The sequence below is a fragment of the Malurus melanocephalus genome, unplaced genomic scaffold, assembly GCF_030028575.1.
Source record: "Malurus melanocephalus ecotype Western Australia unplaced genomic scaffold, MMel_1.1 scaffold_39, whole genome shotgun sequence".
Taxonomy (NCBI): Eukaryota; Metazoa; Chordata; class Aves; order Passeriformes; family Maluridae; genus Malurus; species Malurus melanocephalus.
This window is the reverse complement of record NW_026623271.1, coordinates 2744121-2768399: the sequence shown is the minus strand read 5'-3', so window position 1 is coordinate 2768399 and position 24279 is coordinate 2744121. Positions and strand designations below refer to the sequence as shown.

At 38.9% G+C, this 24279-nt stretch overlaps 1 protein-coding gene and 1 long non-coding RNA gene across 2 annotated transcripts in view; both read right to left on the bottom strand.

The window, feature by feature from the left end:
• Window positions 1–1564, bottom strand: part of CDHR3 (cadherin related family member 3) — a 36228-nt gene extending 34664 nt beyond the window's left edge. Inside the window, exons 1-2 of the mRNA XM_057364463.1 lie at window positions 1440–1564; window positions 481–566 (exon numbers count right to left, since the gene is read on the bottom strand). Of these exons, the coding sequence (XP_057220446.1) occupies window positions 481–566; window positions 1440–1564 (211 nt within the window). The remainder of the gene's footprint in view (window positions 1–480; window positions 567–1439) is intronic.
• An 11750-nt stretch (window positions 1565–13314) lies between these two features.
• On the bottom strand, window positions 13315–24231 carry LOC130572672 (uncharacterized). Its single transcript, XR_008965248.1, has 3 exons — window positions 23929–24231; window positions 16485–16635; window positions 13315–14203 (listed from the first exon to the last, which is right to left on the bottom strand). It is a non-coding gene; the product is annotated as an uncharacterized LOC130572672 (long non-coding RNA).
• Window positions 24232–24279: the final 48 nt, after the last annotated feature.

The window sequence follows — 24279 nt, the reverse complement described above, 5'->3', positions numbered from 1 at the left end:
AAGCTGCTAATGTACAAATACTCATATTGGCAAATATCTCATGTATTTAGGCTGATCAAAGTTAGTGATGTTATCCTACTAATATTTTCCACAGATTTCTTTCTGTTTGGTTCTGTTTGGTTGCTTGTTTTACTTTATCAAAGAAAAATGTTATCAGTATTTGAAAGGATGATACCGAATTATAACTACTAGTTATTGTTTCTTGGAGACCTGACCTCCTTTCCCACTCCAGTGCTGTCACACTGAGCAGTGGCTATTATAAATGAAGTGCCTCATCCAAGAAAGTGTTTTAGCAAAGAGTCATATTCTCTTCATTATAGTGCTGTAACCACAGAGCCCAATCTATTTCAGCAGGAAAGTAATTGTTACTTGATTTTTCCCATCTATGTCTGATCCCTAAATATGTATTACAAAGTTCCCAAGAGGAAGTATAACAGCCAACATTCTAATTTTAGCAGCATAATGAAATCATGTTCTTACCAGATACTGCTCCCAGCAAAATTAGGAAAAGGAGCATGCTCTTCATTTGCTTTACAACCCTGTCCTTCACGTTCCCAGGATGCAAACTGAAGGAAGATCATGATATGTTTTCTCCAGTTTACATCAGCTTCACCTTGGTTGTTCCTCACTGTCACGTTGCACAGTGAGAAATGAAACAAAGGACCCGTGTTTCTAAGGGAGTTTCCAAACACCATCGGCTTGTTTGCTTGTCAGGGAACTGCTCCTTGCTGACACTTCATTCACAGACCTGGTCTGTGCTTGGGAAAACAGTCATTAATTGTCCTTTCACTATAATCATCTTATTCAATGAAGCATTATGAAGAGAATCTAATGTGTTCTAAATCTGGAAATACCATGCTGCTTTCACCACTCTGGMCATGAGGTGCTCTTTTCACACACTAGAATCAAATATTTATAGTTTTTTACTCAAAGAACCTGAAGTTTTCTTATTTCTCTGACTGTTAGAAAATCAGTCAGACCCCGCACACTGCATACCTGTAGGTGCAGCACATGTGCATTATGAAGTTTGTATGTGATGCAGGTTTGCTGCAGCTGTCTCAGGAACAGCGTGGATCCCTAGAGAAGTGCACTGGTTCCCTTAGATTAGGCATTTCACTTGCTAGCCCACAATACAACAAACATTTTTTAATTTTTTTTTTTTAACTAGGGGTAATCTTAGCATTTTTTTATGAAGCACAGTATAGGAATGACGCTCCTACTGGAACTTGATGCAACAGAGGTGCATTAGAATTGACTCAGAACAATTTAGGCAGGAAGGGACCTCAGGACATCACCTAGTCAAATATCTTGCTCAAAGCAGGCTTAATTAGATCAGGTTGCTCAGGGATTCACTTAGTTGATTCTCAACACCTCTGCACAAACAGCTTTGCTAAGAGACAGAATTCTGAGATTCAGGTTTAACACAGCTGTGGAGATACCTGACTGATTTATGAGCTAAGCTAGCACCTCCAGATGGTTCTGCATGACCCTCCATGGCTGCCCCACTGATAGCTGACAGCAGCTCAGAAAGTTCTGTCCCGTGCTCCTGTGTTTTGTGTAGCATGAGCACGTTAATTGAACACACTAGACATGAGCAGCCAGTTTAACACTGGGCAGGCATTGCCTGTGCTTGCTGCATTCACACCTTAGATGATGGTGGGTACATATGTGCCCCAGAGAATTCTGCTGATACAACAGACCTGGAAAAGATGCATCAGTAAAATATACTGATTGGAACTGAACCATATGTATATACCGGATACTGATTTGGAGAATCATAAGAAATACTCATTTGATGGCTAATCTGCATTTATTTTAAAGTTATTCTAGGACCTTGTGACGCAACCTGAGTTTATATTGGGTGTGGCTGCACCATATTGTCTGGGCACACAACCTGTAGCACTGARGAAGCTGATCTTCCTTTGCCCCAGGAAATGAGTGCCTAGACTTCATATTAGTAAAAGAAGTATTTGGAAAATCTCACCTTCAAATATTTGTATTGCCAAAAGAGACTAACCTGTCATTTTACTTAGCATTTATGCCTTCATGTGCATTTCCTGAGTCCACAAAGAAGCTTTTGATCTGATTGGACATCTCACAAAGATGAGGTCTGTGTTCATAGGCATGAACCAGGCTTGTTTAATATGATGTCCTGTACATGATCTTCTATTAATTTCAAGAACATTCTAGAACTGCTATTAGCTTTATTCCTTCCTTTTAGTTGCAGAGTATAATCTATCCCATTATAAGGCTGTTCCTGTAAGCTTTGAAAAAACTCAGAAACATCTGGGATAAATTTCACAGTTTTTCAGACACATTTCTAAATTTGTTTAATATCTGCTTTGACTGATAGAAGTGACTCCATCCTATGCAGTGAGTAGAAAAGCCTTTTGCAGAACTCAGAGGTCATGATTTTATCCTTTATTTTTGTTCTTTTGTTCTTACGTTGGATCGGTAGGGAGAAGGGGGGATTGGTTTTGGTGTGGCTTGAGATGTTATTTTTTCTTATAAATGTATATCCCAACTTTCTCTGTTTTGACTCTCCTTCCACGGACAATATACACAGATCTACTTTCAGCAAAGGTTCAATGTCCATACACATAAACCAGACATTATTTATGCTATAGACACTACAGAAATATACGGAAGACATGTATGAAAGAGACATTTCAGCTTGGAAGGCTAGCCTTTCCCCAGCTTCACCTGGAAATGCAATGGATAATTGTTTCAGGTACTAAGTGAACACCCATGGAGTAGCTAATTTCTGCTCACTCTCTGAATATCTTTCCAGGGCTTTCATGTAGTTCCTGTTAAGCCTCATGGCTCAAGCATGTTGTGAGAAAAGACTGTAGAGGTGACCATGGAGATGAGGGGAGAGCCAAGTGTAGCACACAGGAAGGAGAGTGTGGAGAGCAGCTCATATGGGTGGAGTAAGGGTGAGCAGAAAGGGCTCTGACTCTTTCTTCTTCCTTGAGTCATTGCCAGAATGTCACATTACTTCCCGTAGATCCCTCGTTTCTTATATTCCTCTGAGTGGATTTTTGTTGTTCTCTGATTCAGCCTGCCAGGTTGTGAGGCACGAAGTGAAAGGGCAGCCAGAACTAAAAGAGAGCCCAGAAGAGGTTGAAAATCGAGTAGAAAAAAAGCATGTGAGTTGGTTAAGAACAGGTGAATTAGGAAATGGTGAGCAAGGCAGAAGTTCACTGGCAACTCTAGCAACAGCAGCACCTACACTGCAAGAAAGTCAGGAATGAGCTTCCTGGAAATATAAAGTAAATGAAGAAAGGTCAAGGCAACACAAGGAAGAGTAAAACCAGGGAATTCTCTGGCAAAACAGAGGGGAAATTAATTGGAGCAAATGAAGAGGTCAAAGAAAAAAAAATGGGGTTTTAGTAATTCTTCGCTTTTCAAGGTGATTTGAAATTTTATTTGGGCTTCAGAGCAAAAAAAAAATTACTTCTGAAAAAAATATCTTCTGGATAATTAGGTAAAGTGGAGAATATGAGGAAGATGCTATATTCTTCAAGAAATTAAAGAATGATGGTTCCAAGGAAAAGATCAACAGATGGGAGTATGAGAGAATGCACTGGTCTTAGGTTGGAATGCAGAGAGAAAGAATACAGGAAGTGAGGGATATGAGGTGGGAAAGGGCAAAACTTGACATGCAAGCTTCCAATTGCCTGTCCTCAGGAAAGGGAGGGATTTCAGCAGAGGCCAGCTTCAGAGAAGCAGTCAACTTGCATAACAAAATGTCAGGTTCAGGACATTCAGCTGTTTTCTSTGCATTTAATTCTCARTYGASTTYCAGTCTGTCAGCATGAAGGAAATGTTCTCTCTCTTTTCAAACACATCAGAGATTCAAGACACAATTTTCCCATTAATGGTTATTTCAGCCAGAGTTGTGGCTCTCTTCTCCTTAGCCAATTCATGGGAAAATAGACATTTTGCTCTTACCGTGGTAATTACTCACCAAAATTAAACAGCCAAAGGACAATTTTCAAACACCAAATCAAACCTCAGTTTATGAGTATTTATTATTGTTATCTCATTAATRAAGTTACTGAGACTGTTTTATTTTCATCTCCTTGCTCTTTAAACATTAYAGCTTCTCCATCCACTGCCTTGGTAACCTTTCCTAAAATATTAAAACAGTACCTACACCAGAAACTTATGCACCATTTCCTTCGATTTCTGTGCTAAAAGCTTCTTCTGTACCATTTGTGAGGGACAAGAACAAACTAAAAATCATGGAGTACTACCCATGCTACCTTAATCTCACCTAATACAATCCCATCCTAGCAAGGTCTGTAACCCATACAATTATTTTAAAAAGTCTGTGGCAGTTATTTTTCTAGCATTGACTTGTAAACATGTAATCCTCATTAGTCAATCCCTTGAWAATTAGCTTGAAGTGTTTGTTGAGAAGAGGGGATTCCATCGCACCTAGTTTTGTTTTTTTTTTTTTTGAGGATCCAGGTTTAAGTAAAGAACAGCCTGAAATCTGGGTGAGTACACACAGAAGACTGAAAATGATGCTGTTGTCAGTGTTGAAAACAAGTTGTCCCTTTATTCCAGCTGTTTTACACCCAAGAGATGAAAGCATTTGCCAGAGAAGAAGGAATCCYGAGACTCTCTCATTTGCAACAAGGAATTTGAGAACTTATTTTAGGACCACTGGGAATATGGAAGTATTAAGTTAGCAGAGATTGTTCTGGTCTTTCCCATTCCTTCTGTTCCATCTYGAMAAATGTAGACTGAGGCAGAAAGATGATTACAAGGACATGAATCCAAGAAAGCTCCAGATGCACTTGAATCCTCCCTATGTAAACATCAAGTGACATCAACAAGGGAACACAGAAACTCCTGAAAATCCAGTGATCTTGGTCCCACTCCCAAACTCAATCTTGAYGACTATAAGACACCATAGTTAAAAAATGCWTKGTTGCCAAATGTTTTTCTTTTTGAKAAGTTATTGTGCTGTTTAAAAATGCTATATTTTCTTCTGCCTTAACAAAATATGGAAGGCAATGATAACAAGCTTTAATATTAATTCACCTGAACAAAAGTAGGTGTTATCGGCAAGTATTYTGTGGTTTGTGGTTTGAGATGAAAAACGTGTTGCAGCATAGAACATTTGGTGCCTGCAAGAAATTATGTCACTTGTCCATACCAGACACATATAACATTTGAATTTTAATTATGCCTTCCAAACTAAATTCTAGTGCCAGAAAAGATACAGTGAAAAAATACAYTGAGGCCAATGAAATCTTCTTTCTGCATTAACTGGTTATTGGATGAGGGCCTGAATCCATRCAGCAATACTTTGTACCTCATGATACAGCGTTTACTGCATATTATACATTTGTTATTGTAATTGCTTGGCTACCTGAGCTGTTTGGTAAATATATAAACAGGGACATGAGTAGCAAAAGATGCAAATGCAACAAGAAAGAATGCTSTGGGCAAATATGGGTACACAAACTCCAAGGTTTCTATGTACACAGTGTGATGCACTTCACTTAGTCAAGTAATTTATTATGCCATCAAGAATTACTTAAACAGGCCTTTGCATCATGAAACATGAAATATCTTCTCTATTTTATCAGCAAAAGACATTTGATTATTTTTGCAAAAGCAACTTTGCATTTTAACACAAATAAAATATTTTCTATTGACCTTGAAGAAACAACCTACAGGAAAGTGGGTTGTTAATGCAACTAACAGAGAAGGGCACGGCTGGGCACAGGGTGAGGACTCAGCTGGTGAAGTTTCACTTGAAGATAGATGGCTTTTTGCACATAAGTTCCTTCATCCTTTGMACAAGAGGTTGTTTATGGTTTCAAGAACATTGAGGTCTTCAGCAGGCTCTGTGACTCYCCAGGGGACCAGAATAGGGGTGTGTGAAAAGAGAAGAGATGTGGTTCCGGATACACTCCAGTTTTGCTTGGACTGCCAAAGCTGTGATGGGAACTGAGCTCTGCCAGGGCCTTGAGGTGGGGTGGGGTGATGTGGTGTGCTGTGCTGTGCTGTGSTGTGCTGTGTAAGGAGGGACGTTTCACTCTCTCCCTTTGTTTCAGAATATGAAGTCAGTCTGGCTGTGCACAGTACTCTTTTAGGTGGGACCTTAAATAATTGTAAGGTAACCACTCAGGGGTTTGTGGTGTTCCTATGGGCTTCTGTCCCCATCAGATGACTGCCATCAGCTGTTTGATAATAATTACAGCATGCAGAGTCTCAGTCCTACCACCTCCATGGATCAGAYGACATGCAGCAGCCCAATACTGCCTGAGGATTCAGTGCATTGCTTTTGTTTCTGTTCCATTCTCATGCTTAGCATCACCCAATGCAGTAGTGCCTTGATTTACTCAGCTGCATGAGGACAGGCATCTGTGAGGCAGAGGATTAAGGCTGGGGCTGTGAAGTATGAGACRGTGAAGGGACATGGTGGAGAAAAATTTGGGTCTCCACTGAGAAGGTTGAGGAGAGGAAGAAAGAAAAAGATGCGACGTGTGAAGCTGTGGTTCTGATCTGAGGACAAGGAGATGTACAATAGGAAAATGAGGAGGCAATGGATGTGAGTTTGGGATCTTTGCAAAGAGAAGCATGTGGCAGAACATCTGTGGCACCATGAATGTAGGTTTGTATGTTGGAAAAAATGTTGAGCGCTGGAATGAATTGGAAGTGGCAGTCATCGGCTTGAAGAGGGGGCTTTGGTGATCCTCTGACATTAAGGGAACCAAAAAAAAATAGCTTCTTCACAATTGTTTCAGTTTCCACCTCAATATCTTGCCCAGGACACACATTGTCCAAAACCATCCTTGGAATCTTTCYACTTTTGGATAGCACTATGATTTCATCTAGACTATTGGAAAATATAGTGACCATGGTCTCACAAAAATCAAGGACAAGCCTGATTTTGAAAGCAGGGATTTCTAAAGGCAAACAAATCCTAATCACACAAAGGAGGTATGCGATATTCATCGCTGGCCCTGTTCCCTGCTGTCTATAAGCTCTTTGACTAGAGAAACCTTTAGAAATATCACACAGGGATAGGGTTAAATTCATCTGGGTAAAGACACAGAATTACTTTTTTACAGTTGCTGAGTTTAGATTATGCTGATTTTATATGAGAACAAATATGAGTGGAAAAAATAATCCACTTACAATTGACATGAGGCAACATTATATCTGGGTAATGACTTGACTGAATCTGCCACCACATTAATACACAAAAGGCATCAGGAAACCAGTGCAATATTCCRGATGTAGATATTTCTTGCCTGTGGATTTGAGCATTAACATCACGGAACAGCCTGAGACCATAAGAGCTTTCTTAATGAAACAGAAGATCCCACACAGTAAACCTAGTGTCCAATAAATGTTTTGACAGAGAACTGTGAAGCTGTAAAKGTAGGTGGATGAATGCACAGAGACTTTAAAAAAACCCTGCAGCCCAGATCRAGCTTAGTCACATAAAACCTGGCTGTTATAATATGAGTTACATGGGTGATAACAAGGAAACAAGGTCAGGATATGTCCCTTTGCTGTGTATGGCTCTCCTGACCATTGCAGGAGCTGAGGGAATATTGCCATCTAGTGCCACACAGAAATCCAGTTGTCTAAAGAGAAAAGAGCCATTTATTCATGTAGGCAATTGTTACAAAACATCCTAAAACCCAGGGATACTAAGTGCCAGGGACATCATTTTGGTCAGTGTCTTTGCCAGGCTCGTTATTAGAAATGGTACATTTTGTCCTTTWACAAATGACTGTTGTGGGAGCTGAGTCATAACACTTTAGAGGAAAGACCCTGTTCAGTTGTTCTGAGGTTGTGAAAAAAGTGCAAAATATTCTCACAGCAGCTTAACAAATAACTGCCAGAATAGAATAATGGGATGCTGTTGAGAATGGGACTTGGTTTGCTTGCCTGCCTTGAATTTACTAAAACACAGACCTGTASATGCCATTGTTATATGGTGACCCTAGGCTTCTTTTGGAAACAAAGAGATGTTACTGGGGCACAACTGGTGAGACCAGCTTTAGCTGATGCATTTAGGCTGTACTTTTGAAATAYCTGTTTCTCTGCAGGGACAATAAGGTGGGTTTGGGATGTCTGATTCTGGTGTTTGGAGCCCTWGAACCTTCAGTGCCTGTCTGTCTGTACCATTATTTAACCAGATAGGCAACAATTTTGAGGACYTGTAGGTGGAAAACTAAATAMCATTTTTAGAGTTCTAAACCCCACRATCTCAGTTGTRTGATTCTCATTCAGGTTGTGGGGGATGCCTGTGCTCACACAGAAGCTTCTGCTGGCCCATACCAGCACTCTGAGCAAGAGACATTTCATATTCACCTCTGTGTGCAGCAGCATTATGAAGCTCCTCCCGTTGTCATGCCAGAAAGGGCCCTTAGGGGTGACAGAGCAGCTCAKTTCCCTTCAGCCAAAACCCTGCTGAGCCTGAGATGAGGGGGTTTTTAATCAGTGCATATGTTTGAGATACTTTTAATGAGCTCACTTACCTATGCTACCAAATACCAGATTATAAGAGTTTTCAGTCATTGCCCATCTGGAGCAGATTCAAACCAGCAGTTGATTTTCAAAAGCAATCTGTAAATCAAAATCAGTTAAGTAATCAAATCTTCCAGCTGCAAACAATGTCCAGATTTTCAAACCAGCAACATCATGTTTATATATGTTGACTTTAAATTACTTAAATATCCCACCAGTACCTCTGGGTTAATTTCCATGTTATTGCTTGTGGTTGTGACTTTCCCACTATTCTATCCACTAGACACATAAAGGAAAGGAGTAAATCACTAAGAGAACCTGAGTAAATAATGTAAAAGAATATTGTTTTTCAACCTGAAAAACTTTTAGACACCCACCACTCCTTTTCTTTTAAATAGCATTAGTGCCAATTAAGCAAGAGGCTTCTAAGTTAATATGCATATTTAAAAAAAAATTATTTCACCTCATCAGATATAAATCCTTACATCAAATATAAATCCTTTTCTTTTCTACACTCTTTTTAAATATGCTGCAAAAATATGCATCTGAAATTCCTCCAAATGAGGAATTATTTAGGTAAGAAAATATCTCACAACAATTGTGTATGTATGCAGTGTATAAAGTTATTGATGTCAAACTCTGCCAGGATTTTTAGGATTATTTTCTTTGCTTTAGAGAGAGGTTCATTTGGCAAAGTCCTTATATGTRGTATTAGAAAAGAAATAGAATATGTGCACTGTCCTGAGTGTCCAAAATGTGAATTAAAATTCCATCTAAAAAGGAACCTGAAAAGTAAGGATGGTAGATTACAAATGCCTTTTAAAGCACCTGGAAACATGACTTTCCAAAGCCCTCACTCTTATCACCTATRTTCCCCATAACTAAGTTTAGCTAAAAATATCTAAGCTAACAGCTTCCAGAAATAAGTAGCAAGAAACTGGCAGTAAATTCTGGAATTCCCCCATACCTCTTGGTCCATGGGGACACAAACTGACCTTTCAGATGCAACACAAACCCAACTGATTTCCTCAGACTTTTGCATGAAATGAAGCCTGACTCAGTTTGGGTGTTCTAGGCTGGCAGGAAAGGGTTACTAACATTAGCTCAATATCTTAATTGCTGTCCTTAAGAGGCTGCATACTGCTGGATCCAGAACACAGAGAAAGCTCTCACTGAATTCACTGGGATCTGGATCAATCTTTTAAGTCTGAAGGAGCTGGGGAAGTGGCAGGAAAGATGGATGGCAGGTTTTACATCCTGTTACAAGCTGCCAGGATTGTACTTAAGTTTGCACCGACTGAGCTTTTACACCAGGACATGCAGTTTCATGAAGCTGCAACGTAAATTGTTTTTTCACAAATTGTTTTTCTGTGCTAAGGAGCAGCAATGAGATAACATGCCAAATCTCTTTAAGAATCAATAGGCGAACACCCCAAAATGCCCACACACCCAGCAGTCCAGCTGGATGAAGTCTTAATGCAAAGAAGGGTGATGTCCATATAAGTTGAACAGCAGCACCTATTTATCTTTTGTTTCAACGGACATTAATGGCAAGTGGCAGGGTTTGTCTATTTTACTTTACTGAGACTACTCCCTGGCAAAAAACATTTTTCTGGACGTGGACATTTTTTTTTATGAAACCAGACTAAGCTGCATTGTCCATTCAGTCATTTCATATCAGCCTGGGCTGCCCCAGGCTAATGCGCCTGCACAATTGCTGGTGTTGCTGCACAGGAAACTGTGAATTGAGGCTGGGTAAGAGCTGAGCAAGTGGATGACATGTCCAAGAACAAATGGCCAGGAAACAGGGACTGGGAAGAAAGTTCCTGTSGAACCACAGCCTGAAACACGGCCTTTGTTTATGTTCAGAGATGTGGAGTAATGCTGGTCCAGGTTGTGGGATACATCAAAAATGTATTTTAAAGACCCTAAAGCTTCTAATGCTATTATTGTTTGTGACTATAGAAATTAAGCCTTGCTTCTGTTTAAATTTTTTAAAATTATATTGTGAGTTAAACATTATATTGTGAGTTTTTTTCTGTTGAATTAAATGCTCTGTGAAATAGCAGAGGGACAGTCACCACGTCCCAGCTAAATGGTTTGTTTGTAGCAAATTATTTTCTGTTCTTAAGAAAAATGAATTTAATCAARTGTCAGAAACAAACTATGTCTTGACAGATTAGCAGGATTGTTGCTGTTAAAATAAATTTGTTGCCAGATTTGTTTACAAAACTTACTTTTTCAGGGATGGGTGAACTTTCTGGAATTTGCCAATCTTTTGAATAAATATTGTGGAGGATTTGTAAAATGAGAATTAATTAAAAGTTTTTCCTGTGAGTGTAAAYCAGACATTTTGCCCAGTGTAAATAAATTGCTTGAAAGCTAAAGGGAAGTCTTTGAGGGAGRTGGGTGGAGAGGCAAGGAAATTTGAGCACTGCCTTGCCTTTTCCAAACAAAATTTGGGATGTAATGACTAATATAGGAATTGGAATTTATATATCGGATTTGATATATCCATGATTAACTTATTTCATAGTTCTGAACTGACCTCAAGATATCTAACTTCAGTTTTCAAATCCCTCAGAGGTTTTTTATTTTTCTATGAGTCTTTTTGGTTTGGCTGCTTCTGTACAATACGTGGCAGATGTGCTCATTTCTGGCTCCCATATAAGATTTGTGTTGCTCTAGGGAAGGCCTTTCAGTGTYAGCTTGGGTGGGTGGTATCACCATCTCAAAGAGATAAGCTTACTGTCATCATCCATTCATTCTGTTGGGGTAAGGGAAGGAATCAGATCATTAAATGTTTATCCTAGTCAGGGAGAAAACAAGGACAGTATTTGCATTCCACCTTTTCATTCATTGCAAGTTGGTTCTATTGAAGGGATTTCGGGATTTTATATGTGATCATGACAAAGATATTCTTTATCTATGAAACAGCAGACAGCAAACCTTCTACTCTTTCATGCATAAAGTCAAGGAAGTGCCACTAAAGATACTTAGAATGATTCTGTGACCACATTGGAAAGGAAATCCAAAGATAGTAACATTTTCGTAATAAAAAGACAAACATTCTTCCCAATTAGACTAAAATTTTTCACTTTTTTTTTTTTTTTTTTTTTTTTATTTGTAGAACGTCTCTAACATGAGAAATTAGTCCTGGACAAAAGCCTTCCATGCTACCATTTGGAAAACATTGTCTCTGACAAAGCCAGGGGCAGATGTCAGTTTGGCAATGGAGAATCTGCAAACGACAGCAACAACTTGAGGGRCACCATCACTGTCCAGGTGAATTAAGCACACAAGCCATCAGTAAAGTCCTACAAACAAGTTTGCAAAACAGTTCATAGATTTCACAGAAGATACAGGATTTTAAACCATGTAATATTCAGGCAAACAGTCTTTGTTTGATTCTTTAAGTATCAAATCAGAAGGATTATTTCTTCCCATTAATCTATGGGAATCTAAATTCTAAAAAATTTCCAGCTTTTGAAATTACCATGACTGGTCTTACAGATTTTATTAGTTAGAGCTCTGCACTGCTGCTGTACTAATTAAATTAAACTCCACCGGGTCCATCCTTCCAAAGCCCTGTGTATTTGAGCACTGTTTCCCACGGTCATMTGCATGAAGCTGCATGTTGGCAGGATGGATAAGCATCTCTGCTTTAGAGACAGCCTCAAGCTTTTGCTTAAAGAGGCTAACACTGCCACTAACAACTAGGAAATCCTGGCAGATAGTCCACATGAATATCTCTTTCTATATTTGTACAATGTCAAGCACACTATCAGCACTGAATAAATAATAATCATAGAATCCTGAAGTCAGCCAGGAAATAGCTGTGAATGAGACATTCATATTTTAGAACCTGAAACTGCAATATTATCTTGTTATGATTCTGGGAAAACTGTTCTTTTCCTTTTCCCCTCTTGTTTTCTTTTCCTAAAAAAAGCAGAAAAGCTAATACTGCTGCTAAAGGAACTAAAAAAAGTTTATTTGGTCCTGTATTACAGAATTAAACATCTGAATTGTTCTGCCTGCCTAATGCATAAAATTCCTTTAAAGAGAAAAATTAATAATAGTGCTGATTTTAAATCCAAATAATTTATTTCTAAGTGAAAAAAAATAAGAGATGGAATACAACTGCATTATATGACAGAAAAAGGGAGATGAAAAGGGTAGATGAAAATTAGTTTCACGAGGCAATCTTGCTTTTGATAATGTCTTGGCAAAGTTGAATTTTTTTCTAAATTTAATTGAAACTCCCTATTTTAAAGTATTTATATTAGTCACAMATCTTCAAATAAATAAGCAAAATTTATGAGGACCTGAGTCTCCATTGCTATAGAAATAATAAGGGCAACTCCCTGCAGTAAAATTAGTTGAAATTGGTAACTCTTAATTCAGACTCTTGACAAACAGTGAGAGTTACTCCTTCTTCACAAAAGAATCATTTATATCTCATTTTCTGTTCAGATGTAGGGTTCCTATGCCATACTAAGCATGTTTCAAGATTGTATTTTTATRGTTATAGATGAGAAGAATCAGATTCTTACTTTAAAATAATGTTTTATAATTACTGACAGGGATACACATGCAATTTTTCTTTTCTATTTTTATTGGTCATCTTTAACAGAAATAAAAAGAAATCAGAGATCTGAGGGCTTTCTCAGCCTAATCAAACTGCAATTAAGTTAGTCCAGAAACATTTGTCAAAAGATATAATGGCAAGGATTATAAAGGAGAAGAATAAACTGAAAATACAGAATGCCAAAAATCACCATCTGCTGAGATGATGGGAGTATCAAAGCTGTTAAGGTGTTACTAGAGCTGTTGCCTGTTACAACATTAAACAGTTAATTGCAGTTCATGGGTTTTTACTAAAAGGACTGGGGACTRCTTTTTACCATAGCAACCACTAATAAGAAATCTCTTCCAGCATGTATGCAACAYGCGCCAACAAAAAAGCAAAGAAAATAAATATGTTTGGAATTCGACATTTAAACTATGATTATTTGGAAAAATTCCTCWTTCCAAATTTACATTCAGAGCATCCTGGAGAGAATTAGATGCTCATTCCAAATTTACCAAATGTCTTTCCTGAGGGACAAAAAGATGTATCTTTTCCTGCTAGCAACTGTTAGGATGACTCCCATTGCTTAGGTAAACAGAGTAGGGAAGTGAAAGAGCAGAAAAGAAAGGAAAACTTCTATTCATCTCACTGATGTGTGGCCACGTGTGCTGCAAGCAGGGCATGGGTATTAATGCATCAGTCAAGATCACAAGTGTACCATTGGTTGTCTTCTGCCACTCCAACCATTTCTGCTGTGTGCTGAGGTCAGCCTAATTGTGATCTTTGAGCACAAGAAACATGTTACGGTGAGAACACTTCCAATGTTCAATCCCAGGACAGGTCAGGTCAAGTTTGAGAGAAGAACAGGAGAAAAGCAAAGTGACAGTGACATCAGCATCATGCCTTTATTACCAACACATAATATTTTGATACCAATGGAACTTCTTATCCATGTTACTTTTTGAAATAAAATGCTGATGAGTTCAACCTTCTTTCCAGACATGGTTCCATTTTGATGAAATAGTTACATTGAGGCATGATTTTTCTGAAGCCTTTGCAAAGTCCAGACACCTGKAGAGGCAGCAGATCAGAGAGGCAGCCCAGGAAATTACCAGAAGCAGTGACCTAAAAGGTGAGACAGGCAGGTGAAAAGCAATGAGAARTGAGTAAAAGGGAGGTCCTGCTGTTTGCTATCCCTAGAGGATGTCCTGAGGGTGGAAGACAATAGGAAGGATTATATTTCACTAGCCCTAAATGAACTAAAGGCTTGAATGTGGAAATGTTTTTAAAACATCCATTGTAGCTGCTGAAAACAATTATGTCTGTGGCATCTGCCAAATCTCATAATTATCTGCTGGTTTTTTTTAAATGTGTATGGGAAATTTTGCAAAATCTAGGACCAATAATCCCATGGCTGACACAACATGCTCATAGACTCTTACACTACAAATGTAGGGTGAGAACTGAACAGAACAGTTGGCTACGTTAAGATTCAGATTGACAAAGACAGACTGAGGGGGTTTTGTCAGCTGATGTAAGAATTTCCATAGGCAAAAATATTAAACCCTGGAGGAATTCACCCCATATGAGCACTTTCAGAACCCAGAGATATCCTTCAAGTTTTCCCTCTACAAATTTAGAAGACATACATGCATGGCTCTGTGCACCCATAAGTTCTTTACACAAGACCATTTCTAAACCCTCCAATGTAGATTTATCTCTCAATTCCAATTCCTATCGTACTGTTATTAAATATTGTGTTTACCAAGGCTGTGTTGTTAGGTCTTTTCACCACCAAAACTAACTCTGTTTCCATACAATCTCTAACTTTGCATTTGTATTTGTTTATAAGAGCTTGACTTTAATTTTGCTCCATTGGTTACAAACAACTTCAGAAATATTCATAAGTGCTTAATTCTACTGTGACATGAACATATAATTCAATAGAATGCCAGTGTTTATGCTACGATAGATTTGAGTGAGTTGTATCAATTGTGCCAATTATGATGATACGTGAGGGCACAGAAAAAGGGCTCCACTACTCCTGTAAACAGAAGAGTAGACACCTCTTTTCATAGAGGACTGACAGACTATATATGCTTAGACAAATAATCTACTGCAAAACTTTTCAGTCCACTATAAATAAAGCATTCTGATTTTGCCAGCTTTCCTGTATCACAGGCCACAGTTGTAATAATATTTTGAAGTCACCAGTAGCTGCAGTGCCAATACTGTTCTTAGTRCAGAAGGAAAAACAGATTATTACAGAGTCCTTGAATGTCAATATGAATGCAAGTAAAAATGTAAGAGCTCTGATTTAGTACATACAGAATAAGACTCCAATTCACTACAAGGAGGAAGAGGATTTTGTGCTTAGTTAATGGTTTGAATTTGAATATTTTCAATTCATTATTACTGTTACATATTATTTGCCAGAATTAAACACAGACAGTGGGAATCCACAGATTCCTAGTGTCTCTTAAATGAAAAGCACTTTTTAATCTGTCAATTAAAAGATGTGGAAAACAGTCAGTTCTGTTTATAATCTTGGATGAAATGAGTATCTGAAGTTGAATTACAAGTTTCTCAAATGCTAATTGTGTAACGATCTTTAGTTAATTTTTCCYCTAAACCACTATTGTTCACTTTTCATCACTCTTGTAACTTTTGCATATACYAGATGTCACATGCTGTGTATCTACAAAACAAGACTTGATTCAATGCACAGATCTGCATCACTGGAGGTTATTAGTCAGTGAAAATGTTTGATGGCCATAGATATACAAAACTGCTATTAATCTGAGCCTGCAAAGTTGCATTCTTAGCTCATAGGCATTTCAGAAGTATGCACCTTCATAAGTAATATGGGATATTTTTAATAATGTTTGAACTTTTGTCTTTACTAGCTATGCTTTCCATTTAAAGTATTATTAGTAATGTATGCTTATACTTGGATTGCTGAAAGGAAATAGTGCCTCATGTACACTCATCAAACCACAGGTTTYCAAAAAATAGAATAGCAAAGGACAATGCATTTTTATCATTAAGAGGAGGATTTAAATAAAAAATTCACTTGATCTGTGAGACCATAACTGAGGTCCATCCACATCTGGTGTCTGCAAACACACTGCCTTTGCAAAAGGTCTGGTGAAATCTTAYGACAGAACTTCAGGCTGACCCATGAGAAATTTATACATGTAATTCAATGCTTAAATACCAAAATTTTTTTTTGTTTTGGGTGTCTATTTGTCAAGTGCATCACTAACTATACCCCAGTTCCTGCTAAGGCCTTTGAGATCCATTGTGACTCAGCACAGAACTTGCAGTGCTTATCAGAAAATACCAACTTTGACTCTTCCAGGTTGCAATGGGAATCTTATTAGGACAAAGCTCGTTGTGAACTTACCACACAGATGCAGCGAGCTACAAGATAATTCCCTGTACAATAGATGAGACACAATTGATTTCTTGCACTCCACTTCCAGCCTCAGCCAGAAATACAAGATGAACAGGCTTGCTTTCTTCTGTGATTTCAACATGTCTGCTTCCTGTAYGAGCTGGAAGTAGGACATACTGTAACAACTGTCAAAACATTTCAGAACCTCGAGCAAGGTGTGATTGGAAACAGCTTCTGGAAGCAGTGAGGGCTTGGGGAGCCATGTGAGTAAGCTGGGCCCTCTCTGCTCTCCCGTAATCCAGGGACCAAACATGACCATGCCAAAGGTGTAGCAGCGTCACTCTCACTCAAACTTTTTCCTGGTGGCCCAAAACTTTCACAGCTAGGCTGAAGGACACTCGAGTGTCTCCCGAACACTGAGGGACATCCCTCCCAGGCTGGAATCTTCTGGCAGCCCGTGGGTGCCTCCTATCAGCCAACTCACACATGGAACCTGGCCCTGTTCAGAGTGGGGATCAGCGAGCAGCCGGGAGAGCGGGACAGCCAGRGCCTCAGCACTTTGGAAAATGATGGCAGGGGAGGCTGTGCTGAGCCCAAGGGGCACCAGCCATGGCCAGGGCAAGGCTGAGGAGAGGCAGAGGAGGGCTGCCTGCTGAGAGGAGGGGAGAAGAAAAGGGGACTTGCCGAGAGGAAAAGAGAGCAACTCCAAGAAGCTTTTGATGGAAGAGGCTCACTGGTGGGACAATGAGAGGTGAGTCAAGACTGGGGGAGACCTGTCCTCCACTGAGGGAGACAGGGAAAGCAGAAGAACGTCTTCTAACTATAACGTAGGGAATAAAAAACAAGGCAGTGCCCATTAAAAGACATGGTTGCCTCTGGTGAGGCAGCTGGGCCCAAGGGGAACAGTGGTGAAGAGAGTGAAAAACAGGCCCCAAACTGGTGTTTCAGTGGAGTAACCTGGCAGGAGATGGAAATGCACCATGCAGGTAACATGACAGAAAAATGGAAACAAAATTCAGAAAAGGGAAGCATTTGGGAGAACGAGGGATACAAACAGGACAAATTCAGCATCTGTGTTGAGAAAGAACAGGAGAAAATTGGTTATAATGCAGTGAGGGAAAGGCAGGAAGCTGTAGTTGTGTGCTGCCAACACACAAATRTAGATGGTGAATGGAAAGTTATAATATACATTATTCATCAGGGCAAACTTAATTTTTAATGAACGAATATTTCTATGCCCACCTCAYGAGAAATGTGTGAAGATCTTCAGGGACTAATGTTTTGTGGTTTTTGGTTATTCACACGGGCATTGTGAGAGAGCAAAGCACAGGAAAGCAGCACGCTATTTGAATGCAGATTTCATACCAAGGCAAGGTAACTTTCTCCATCCCTGAGTGGTTTTGTATCTCAAAATCTAAATAATTTTGCTGTATCTTGCAAAAATGCAYGGAACTCCTACAAGTCTCTTCCTTCCTGTCAAAACTGGATTGTTAAGAGCCTTCCCTAAAGTCTGGATATGGCCTTTGAAAATATTATTATTACTATGATTTACCAAAAATCTTCTTTCAAATTAAAAAAAAAAAAAAAAACCACCAAAAACAAACAAACAAAAACCCAAACAAACAAAAACAAAAACAAACAAAAAAACCCACCAGAAACCCCAAACTAAACAACAAACAAAACCAATAAATATTAATTGATAAAAATTTAATATAAGTAAAATAGAAGCAACTTGCTGTACCAGTGCCAGATATATTTAATAATTTTAAGAAACAGAAAGATGTAATGAGGATGTTTTAAAACAATTTTTCTGTGATCTTTCCTGAGTACCTGTCAATATAGGCAAATTGAATTTTACCTTGTCAAGTACTCTTTGACCTGTCATTCATGTCATCCAATTTCCAAAACATACACTCTAGTCCTCACTCTTCTTCAGTGAATGCACTCCTCTGACCTGGTCAAATCCTCAGTTTCTTGACACAAGGGCAGAGGATGAAGTGTTAGACAAGGGACTCTGGGTAGTATATTTTAAGAAGGGCGTTTGAGACCCCTGTTTCATACAGGTTATASTACAGCACTGAGACTGGATGTTCAGGTGCTTGGTGGAGGTCAGGACACGGGAAATGTTTTCGAGGGACAGAAAATACTGGCAATTTAGATGGGTCTGAAACTGAATTCTAAGAGGCTCCTGGCCTGCTGCTGAACAGGACTGGAAACTGTTGCARCAAAGAAAAAGAAACTGTTTTGCTTCTCAGAAGCAATTTGTAAGTCTTTGTGTCCAGTGAAGATACATGTCTGCATCGTAGGAAGATGCCCAACTGTACACTGATAGTTACCATTGCCAGCTTTGGTATCAGAAATACTCCAGCAATGGTAATGAAGTACAGAAGAAAAATTATCTTTTTGAAAAGACAGTACTGTAGTAGGTTAATGCATCTAGATGACAACCAACAGTTGAGAAAATTTGTTTAGAACAAACTTTTAGGCACTGGAGCCAAAGGATGTGCAATTTTTTTCACAGTGCTTGCATAACTCTCTTGGGTTTGAAATGTGCAGTAACTGTTGATTTCCATCTCTAGTTCATAGCCTTTTTTTTGGGGTAGCATTTTTTTTCTTTAAACTTCCCAGAGYCCAATGTAATTAGTTGCTTAACTCTGCATTGTCTTTTCATAAATTTATGCCATACACCTCTCTTTTGATTTCCCATTTCATCTGATTAGTGCTGGTGTAGTGTTTCAAGCATTGCTTTGCTTTGTGTGAAGCAATTTGCAACTTTTTTTTTTGAGAAATATGTTTTTGTTGGGATACAAGAGTCTCTCACTTCGAATTTCTTTTTCACTTCTCCATTTTTCCTGACCATTTCTTTTTTAGGTGCTGGCTTCTTTGGCTAAGATGGAACCGAAAGCATAATTCAGATTTTTTTTCTTGTGTTATTTCAGACAACATTAAAAATAGATTTCTCTGCTATAAATGTCTACTTAATACAGTTTTCCAGCTCAAGTCTTCTATGATGGTACTCACATAGTGTTTGAGACACCTTCTGAAATTACAAAGAGATCAGAAATAGTACAGGGACTGCACTTTTGGCCAGAGATGCTCTAGGGAGACTGGCTCACAGTGGCTTCTACATTTGCCTTGCCAACTGATAGGTTGTTTTAATGGCCATCCTGCATACATATTTTTGCAGAAACCTAGATATAGGACTTTTTAAAAAGTATCCAGTTTATTTAATGAATTCAGCTACTTTAATTATTGCGTACCATACTAGAATGTTACATTGTATTAAAAAAAATTCATAATCAGTTTTGATGGAGAAACACATGACTATYTACTTGGTGTATTTTGCACCTTCTCTATACAAACTTCTCAGGTTGCTGTAGTATTAAATAGAAAGTTCATTTATCCACTGTGGAAAGCAAGACTGCAAATAGATAATCTATAGGTTTATAATCAGCAAGAGTGTAAAAATTCACTATAAAAACGTTTGCACACAAGTAAATGCACCAGTTTGTTTTGCACTCCTCAAAATGCTTRAGGAGGATTGAAATTTCTGTGCCCCTGTGACTGACAGCCAACTACTTCATTGGTGTTTTCTTATGCAAACCCCATCACTGACTATCTGTAAGAAAATCTTGTGATTCATTTACTGCTCCACTCCCACCAAAGTAGATACCTGTGTTCATAAAACTGTCTGCTATGTAATAATTTCTGCTGTATAAGACAAAAGCACTATTGTGGTAAATCCATTGCACAACAGGATCCTGGGAAGTACTAATGCATCTCCTGCCAAAATACTTAAATCATTTCTTTGTCACAAGCATCATTTGTTTATAATCTTGTTATTATATTGAAGCCTTATACAGCTGGGTTTTTTAATAATAGTTTTGTAGCAATTTTAAAGCCATCTGGTGCACGTATTGCCAGGTATATGTGATTTTGTTGTTGTGAATATACATGCACCCTCAGCACTCTCATGGTTTTTTGCCTGTATGGCAGTACAGTTGAAGTTAAATTATGTTCATTATTTATTTGTACATGGTGACTACATATGATGTTCCTGATAGCCACGTGAGAATTGCTGTTTTACATTCAGATTCTGAAAATTATATAAATGTTGGTTTGATCTCCAAATAAGCCAAAGATTGATATGCAGCTTTGGATCTTTTCTAATATCACAACTTTAACTGTGCTTTTATAAAGCTTAAGTCTTTAAGTATAATTCTAAAAAGTAGATATGGGAACATATGATTTTTATTTTCTGGTTACTTAGCAAAAAGCTTGCATTTCGAGATCATCTTATTAAAAGACCAATGATATATGGATTTCAAAGATGCGAGTTGAGGTTTTAATTGTATTTTGCCATTTATTAATGAAAGGTCATAATTTGTTTATAGTTTATTATTTTTTTAATACCATGTAATGATTGGATCACTGTAGTATTTGGACRCTGCAACTAAAATCAAGGCTGCATTACCCTGAATTCTGAAAAACCACATAGTAAAAGGAAGCTTCTGCTTGGCAATTCAAATTAAAAAATCCTCAGGGACAGGGAGGGAAAAAAGGACTTTTCCTAACTGACTTAATTATTTCTCTGTGGCAGAGTGACTTGGTTCAAGGTCATAGAAGAATGGCAGAGTGACTTGGTTCAAAGTCATAGAAGAATTAAATTTCAGCATTGGTGAGCAGGTAGGAAAAAAACTGGAGAATGTTTAATCTATACTTTCATGTGCAGTTCTTTTACTGATTTCCTATGGAAATAAGTCTTCTGTGACCATGTTTGTGCCTTTCCCTCACCTTTTTCTTCTTCTCCCATAAATTTTGGCCCCACTGATTAATAAAAATAAATTTGAAAGAGGATTAGAAGTCTTAAATAGGATTGTCTTTCTATAAATTTTGTGCAAGCAAATGCCATGAGAAGGGAAGAAGAAACCATCTGAATGTTCTTGATACGATAAAGCTGCAGCTCGAGTTGACATACACAAGACAGAACTACATATAGTCCCAACAACGGGAAAATGTTTAGGATCAGATGTCAGATCAGCTCTCTTCCAATTTTGCTACAAGGCTCTGGAGCACAATGCACAGCTGTCCATGCAACATACATTAGTTTATTTGGCAMCAGTCTAGAGTGAAATCAGAGGTGYTCTTGGGGAGAAGTCCTGGTGTAGAAGAGAGGATACTTTTCTGCAGCTTCAGGACTTGCACCCTACAAGCCAATGGGGACAAACTGATAGCTCAGGGATGGGGTTATTTCTTGGTGCAGATCACAGAGGCAGCACAGATGTAATCAAAGCAGAACTCACTCTTCAAACAAAAGATGTTGATCTTTTGTTCCCAACAGGAAAATTGGGCATATGTGCAGATATGTCACTTAGGGACACTGATGATCCAGTGATGGAATAGGGTTAATGGTTGGACTCAATCTTAAAGGTCTTTTCCAACCTAAATGACTGTATGATTCTGATTGTAGAACCATTTGTTTAATGATAATGTTGCTCTTGAATGCATATGGTAGGGAGGAGAAATTCTTTTGGGAGGGCTTTGGAAACCTTTCTCTTAAATTGGCTTGTTTCTTTTTAGGAAAGAATTGGTACATCTTGAATCTTTGATTTTATGCAAATTTTCCCTCATATGGTCTGTTTCTGTTAAGAGCTTAGACTGTAATTCTGCAGTGTGTCATGGTAAGCAGCATGTAGATCAGCGCCATGTGTTAAAGCTGGAAAGTTTCTTCATTTTTTTTGTGCTTGGTTTGAGGCAGCTTGTATTAAATACTTTCCCCCTCCCTTTTTTTCTCAATTCTATGGTTAAGAATTACTTTACTACTTGTGTATCCTGTGGTAGTGTTTAATATTAGTTAGACATTTGGCCATCCATACTTCCCTGAAATCTTATGTTGGTTTTCATTGATGGGGATTTCCTGGGTGCTCACACGCCTTTCTTTCTTATCTTGTCTTCAGATACACATCTTGAGTAATCACACCAGTGTTGTGGTGCAAGCTGTGCAGTTTGACTTCTCTAAGTGTGAGATCACTTGGCCACTGTCAAGACATTTCCTCAATTATCTTGCAGTGAATTTGAACACAAGTGTAAAACATGGTTGACTATCAACATAATGTCATTTATCATTCCTTCTAAGGATTTCCATCTTGCTATTCCGGACCAAAGAGTTTTTCAGTATACTGGGCAACCCCAACATAAGCAGTTTATATCTATTCTCTGTTTTTTCTTCTTCATTCATGATTATGTGTCCTTAAAATTAAAAACATTAAACATATCCACTACCAGCTGAATTTTCTAGACTAAGCCAAACTCTTCTCATGTGATAGAATCTYAATTCTTCTGATCTTTCTGGTAAGCGTTCCCACACTTTTTTTCTTGGGGGGTAGAAGATTAATTTTAACTGGTGGATAGAAACRTACTTAATACTCCAGAATAGATATTGCCAGGGCTTTTTATTACACCACAACTACCCTTCCTGCTTCTGGAAATTCCCCATGTGGTATATCTAAGGTCATGCATCTTATGTCTGCTAACACGCCTGCTGTGATTGCCTGGTTTTTATTTGAGGGGTTTTGTGAGCTCTGCTACTTTGAYAATGTGACTGAAGTTCTTGTAGCTAATGTTTACTTGACTAGTGGCACTCTGGCTAGGCCATATGGAAGGAAAGCTTTTAGGCTCACCTCTGGGTAGTACTGATGGGACTTGAACATTCCAGCTACTTTTTGGAAGGGGTAGAGTGTGTTGCCAGTGTATGTAAGGCAAAGAGTGTCTGTCCTTTTCCCCAAAAATTTATCCATTTTAGCAYTGTAATGAGCCTAGTCTCAATGAAACAGTGGAAAATTTACTTAAATCCATTCTAGACTGCAGCACCATACACTTTTTGACAGGCAGCAGTGTTGACTTCAGCAACTCCTGTCCTGCTCACCTGGCCACAGCTCCAACTCCTGAGCAGGCCTGAAATATTTTTTTTTTTGAGTCCAGATTAATTCCATGCTCTACTTCAGTATTGCCTCACAATGGTTTGAACCACCAAAAAGTGAACGAGGTGTCTGGGAAAAGACGCAGGATGGGACCATGCAAAGCTCACATCACCACTGAGAAGTCTTCATTGAACCATAAACTTCAGTCATCAGCACCCCTAATGGGGCTGCAGAGCCTTATGAAAGATCCTACATATGGGATATGTGAGGCTGCTTAAATGAAACCAAGTCCTTCACCAGAGGCGTTTATGTTTAAGAGATGTGAGCTGAAGCAACAGGCTAATGCTGAAGCTACTAGATCAGGTATATTGAGTATAGTAATTTTCACGGTGGTTTTCTATTCTTACTTCAATGAAGAAATAAGCAAAAATGACATTGTCCTAAATTAAAAGCATCTACGGTTATGTAGAAAGAGATGAAAACCTCAGTATTGTTTGAGAGAAGCCGGACTTGCGAGCTGAGAGCTGGCTTACCGTAGCCTAGAACACCAAAACGAGAAAAATCCCATTTGCAAACAGACGAAGCCTACTACAGATTAGGCAGTATTTGGACAACAAAATGGCTGTGGTTGTGGCTATAGGTGATCCACAGGAGCGCAGCTGGAAGTCGGGGTGCGAGGGACCCCCGACCCCGCACTCSGGGTCCGATTCGGGGCCGCGCTGGGGAGCGGAGGGGCCGTGCCGCAGTTACCGAGAGCCCGTCCCAGGCACTTACTGCAGGGCGCTGCGAGACGCGGGGCGCGCAGCCCCGAGGCGCACACGGCCGGCGGCTGCGCTTCCCGGCGGGGCTCCTGGGCCGCCAGCCCCGCTGCGCTCCGCCGGGCC